Here is a 5,449-nt window from a genome sequence, read left to right on the forward strand (position 1 = left end):
TATATATATATATATATATATGCACTTTAGATATATTGATATAGTTTGAGAAACTTTATTAAAGTTAGTCAAGTGCCTGAGTTTTTAATATTGGACTTGAGTATTTATATATTGTGCATCAACTCTGTCCGATACAAGAACACTGTAGGAGTGGGTGATCTGTTCTAGCACCTTTAAGCATTTACTTTATGGAGAGTATGTAAGTTATTTATACACGAAATCTATTTTATGTCATTGTTGTTTAGAAGAATTGTGTGAAATCATGTAGTTGCAAATAAAAAGTAGTTTGAGGCATGACAATGTGTGTTTCTGTTCTGTACATAAAAAGAGAAAGCAGAAAGGGACATTTCAGTGCAACTAAATACTTCTCAAAGACAGTACACAGAATGTAAGAATGCCAAAAATCCTATAAGAAATCAACACTTTATTAATTGTACTTCACCACCCACATAACACACTATGCATATAAGAAGTCTAAAATGTATTAGTGGTAACTTATTAAAAATATAAAAATAATAAAACGTCTTTTAACTATTAGACACTGTACATAGGATTTCTGTAACCAAGAATTTGGCCAGTTAATTTCAATATGACATCTGACAGACTTGCTTCATGCCAATGGATAAAGCAATAATATTCTTGGAGTTGCTCTTATCTCTACCTTGTGTTTTTTTAGAAAACATTTTTTAAGTCAGGTAGTACAGTACTTCAGATTCTTCAGTAATCCTTCGTATTTATACCACTGTGATTCCATCAGTCTTGTAAGCGTATTTGAACTACAAAAAGAAAAAAAAGACATGTCTTCATAAGAGTTTGGAATTTTTCCAGAGGTAAAAGTTCTGAAAACTTAAGTCAGGAATACTTTTCCCATAACTCTCATCTTTAAATTTTTAGTCTTAAATTATTAGGTCAGAAAAACCACAACTTGCTAATTATGTGATGGCCTTGGCTATACCAAAATGTTGTCATTTTCAAAAAAATTAAACTCTAGAATACAGAAAAGGTATATATAGCTCAGTGGTATGAAACTGTGAGGACAGGTGTTTTTTGTTCTTATGTATTAGGTCATTGGGAAAGTCATGACTTTTTTTTCTAATGTAAAATGCATCATGACTGGGGCCATCAGATGATGTGGCAGTTATGTTGCAGGACTCCCCCATGGCCAACCACGGTTAAGAGTCCCAGACCCACTGGCTTAAAACTGATGCAACTACTTAATAGTTGTTAGAGGACATGAGCACTCACTAGAGGAAGAAAGCATCCCCTAATGGGGCATGGTCATGCTTTAGTCCCTTCATTTATCCACATGTCAGGATTTTGAGCATGCACATGTGTCATCAGGGCTGGGTCTGGAACACTGGTTGGCCATTTGTGATCTAGCTTATTCTGAGCAGCATTTAACCTGAGCTACAGGACCATCTTGGAAAAATCTGTTTTAATTTTTTTTTTAAATTGTTATTGGGCACATGTGCTCACCAGAGACAGCGCATGCAAGTCACCAGGTCCAGAACTTGAACCATGGTTTGCCCTGTGGGAGTTCTTAGCCACCACTACACCTGCTGGCCCCCCAAATATTTATTTTTAAATCTTAAGAGACTTACGGTTTTAATATTACAGTACTCTTACTGTACTCCTTTAAGGCACATAAAACTTAAACATTTTTAAATTCTAATACCCATTTTTTCTGAAATCTATAGTGAATTCTTATTCAAACTTAAGGATACTTGGGGCAGTTGGCATTACAAGAAAGATTTTTACTTAAGTTTTAAAATTTATATTTCAAAGTTACTACATTGTTCCATTTGGGTCCTAGCAAAATTTATGGTGATAAGACAGATTTGTGAGCAATTGGTATAAAGTTGCAAAGTCTGAAGTAGAATGGAGGAGAAGGGATGATGGTGTGGTCCCATGGAGGGTGAATTTTTGCTTTCTGTCTCTGGTCAGTTCACTCACACTGTAGCAAAAAAATCTTAAAAAAAAAATTCCATTTGTTTGTTTTATTATTATTTTAATTTGACCAGAGGGGGGAGAGAGAAGGAAAGCCAGAAAGCAAGCCACCAAGTCAGAACTGCAGTAAGCATGTGGAAGCTCCAATACCCTAACCACCATGCCACCTGCTGGCCTGATCATTTATTTTAATTCCTTTTATTTTAATATTTGTAGGCATAAATGCGAAGCTCTAAATTTTAGAGGTTAAACATGGACATGGATGTTTGAAAAACATTCTCTTTTTAAGTTCTGTTACTTTGATATTGAAGTGCTTATTTCTTTTTTAGCATACTTACCTCAAAGGTATTTAATTTTTCAGTAAACTGATTTCAAGCTAAGATACTAAAGCATTTATGTTGACTAATACTCTGCTGCCACAGGTAACATGATAATTGGGAAGGTGGTGAACTGAAGAACACTTACCATGTACATTTTATCTTTTAGTCATTCTATCCATTTTACAGTTAATAGTACTTGTTATTTTCATTACTATATGCTGATATTTAATCTTCATAATAATCCCATGAAGGTCAGTATCATTATCCTAGGTTTTAAAAGGACTCTCAGAGAAGTTAAAAATGCTCAAGGTCAGAGAAATTTAGTAATAAAGCCTGACTTAAGACAGACAAACTGAGCTTTTTTAAAGCTCATGCTCCATTTTTCCCTGGCACCATATTTTGTTTGTTACCTATAATGTCACCAAATCTTTAAACTTGTAAGAAGATTCAGTAACATGGGACCAGCAGTTAGCATAATGGCCATGTTGCTGGACTCCCACGCTCGAGTCCCGGACCCAGTGGCTTAAACTCATGCCAGGCAGGAGTGTGTGCTTGCCCAAGATCCCAGGAGGAAAATGGAGGAGAAGGGATTGTGGCGTGGCCATCCGGCCTCGGGGGTGATTTCTCGCTTTCTGTGTCTCTGTCTGTGTCTGTTTGGCGAGTGCACGTGCCCTATAGCGAAAACCTCTCCAAAAAAAAAAAAAAAAAGATTCAGTAACAGAGCAAGAGTTAGGAGGAAAAAAGGAATGCAAAGATTATCATCAAAAAGTGTTGGGTAAATAGTCACTATCAGAGTTAAAGGTTTAAAAGGGATTAGTTGACACACACATACCTTTACAAAACTACTTTTCTGGAAATTTATCTACAAAAATACTTCAAACAAATGGGTCATTATATAAAGTGTTTACTGAAAAAGTGTTTCGGGTGACAAAAGTAATAAAAACCCACTGATAGATGAACAGTTCAGTAAAATTTGAGGGGCCAGCAAGCAGGTGATGTAATGTTTAAGGCACTGGATTCCCACATGGTTGACTGTGGTTTGGATCCCAGACCCAGAGGCTTAAAACTCATGCTGGGCACGTGTGTGTGCACCCAAAATCCAAAGGAGAATGGAGGAAAAGAGATTGCAGTGTGGCCATACCCCCTGGGGAGTGATTTTCTTGCTTTCCCTCTGTCCTGTGTCTCTCTGGATGTGCCTTATGACAAAAATCTTTCTAAAAAAAATAAATAAAATGTGAACTTCTGTTCAAGGAATTACCATGGAAAAATACGATGTGGCCTTAAAAACAAAAGTCACTAGATCAATTTGTCACAACTTGGAACTTTTAAAATACTGTAAGTGGAGAAATGAACATGTTATGTCTAGAATGATTTCAATATTCTCTCTCAAAAACAAAAAAAATTGTTAATAGTGATCACAGAGGCTGGGAATGAAGGGTAAAATACAGAGGATCTTATTTTTCTGTTTGGTATATTTTAATCTTTAGACTTTTATACTGAGCATTATTTGTAAGGATGACAAACTATAAACAAGACAAGTTCAGTAGATTTATTTTAGCACACAAATAACTACATTTTACTGATAATCAAACTGTACATGTTTCATGACATTCTGTTACCTTTCTGAATTAGCTTGCAATATGGTTACTAAATTACATGTTTATGATAATAGCATGTCTAGAAAGATAGATTTTGAAATAATAAATGCTTGTAATAGGGCAGTATTGCATACTTTCCCCTAAGCTCCCAATTGTATACAAGTTCATGAGGTAAATGTTAAGTATACTACTTTGTGTGTGTGTTGGAGTGGGCTTGGGGATGGAGATTTCTATTAAGAGAGTATGAAGTACCTGAAATAAACTTAGCAACAAAGAGTGAGTTGACTAGAGGAGAAAAAATTACTTAACTTCAGTTAAAGATAAAAACAAAAAACTGATTAGGATATACTGTTTTGTTTATTCCCTTTTTTTGGAGAGGTTTTTGCTATAGGGCGCTTGCGCTAGCCAGACAGAGAGAAACATAGAGACAGAAAGCGAGAAATCACCCTCCTGGGGGGGATGGCCATGCTGCAATCCCTTCTCCATTTTCCTCTCAGGATCTTGGGTGCGCACACACACGCACCCGGCGTGAATTTAAGCCACCGGGTCTGGGACTCGAACTGCGGTCAACTACATGGGAGTCCAGCGACATAGCCATTATGCCAACTACTGGTCCCAGATATACTGTATTTCTAGATGGACTCAATATTATAAAAACTACTCTCCTACAAATGAAAATATAACGTCAATGTCAACCATAATTAAAATCCCAATGAAATTTCCTGGAACTTGAAAGCCTGATTTTAAGTTTACATGGAATAGTAATTCTCAAGAATTTTTAAAAAGAAGTGTTCTTCCTTTTACATGATTTATAAGTAATATACTCTGAAGTATAAAATAGACATAGCTAAAGCAACAGTGAAACAATTAGAGATGTAGAACCAGAAACATTTAAGTATAGAAGTTTTAGTGTTTTGCAAATGTGGTTTTTCAAACTAAATAATGCACTAATCAAAAATTACTAGTGAATTGTAATTTATGATTAACCTTTTTTAAAATTATTTTTAAGAAATTTTTGCTATAGGGTACATGAGCTCACTGTCTCTCACAGAGAGACAGAAAGCGAGAAATCACCCCCCAGAGGGGATGGTCACACTGCAATTCCTTCTCCATTCTCCTCTCAGGATCCTGGGCACTTAAACATGCACACCTGGCATGAGTTTTTTAAGCTGCTAGGTCTGGGACTCGAAATGTGGTCGAGTACACGGGAGTCCAACCATTACGCCATCTGCTGGCCCCTTAAATTCTTATTTCAACCCACAAACATAAATTCCAGGTTGATTAAAGAGATCATGTAAATTATGAAACTGTGAAAGTATAGAAAGGAAGTAATAGAAGGACATATTTAAAAACTTCAGCTTTGGAAAAATTTTCCCCCAACAAGAAGACTAACAGTTTAAGAAAAAAAAAAAGACTAAAGTACATGACATAAGACTCAAAAATTAAAGGACAGTTTCCAAAGATAGAAAATTTTTTTCACCAAATGTGTTTGTTCTGTTTTAGGTTTTTGCCATAGAGTGAATGCATGTGCTCACTGAAGGAGACAGAGACAAAGAACAGGAAAATGAGAAATTGACACTCAGG

The 5,449-nt window shown here is 35.7% G+C and overlaps 1 protein-coding gene across 1 annotated transcript in view; it reads right to left on the reverse strand.

Moving 5' to 3' along the window:
• Positions 1 to 404: 404 nt before the first annotated feature.
• CXADR (CXADR cell adhesion molecule) overlaps positions 405 to 5,449 on the reverse strand; it is a 42,527-nt gene continuing 37,482 nt past the window's right edge. The window contains exon 6 of the mRNA XM_014583098.1: positions 405 to 776. Within this exon, the coding sequence (XP_014438584.1) occupies positions 735 to 776 (42 nt within the window). The 3' untranslated portion in view covers positions 405 to 734. The remainder of the gene's footprint in view (positions 777 to 5,449) is intronic.

Source organism: Tupaia chinensis, unplaced genomic scaffold (assembly GCF_000334495.1).
Source record: "Tupaia chinensis unplaced genomic scaffold, TupChi_1.0 Scaffold144041_1, whole genome shotgun sequence".
In the NCBI taxonomy this organism is placed as follows: domain Eukaryota; kingdom Metazoa; phylum Chordata; class Mammalia; order Scandentia; family Tupaiidae; genus Tupaia; species Tupaia belangeri.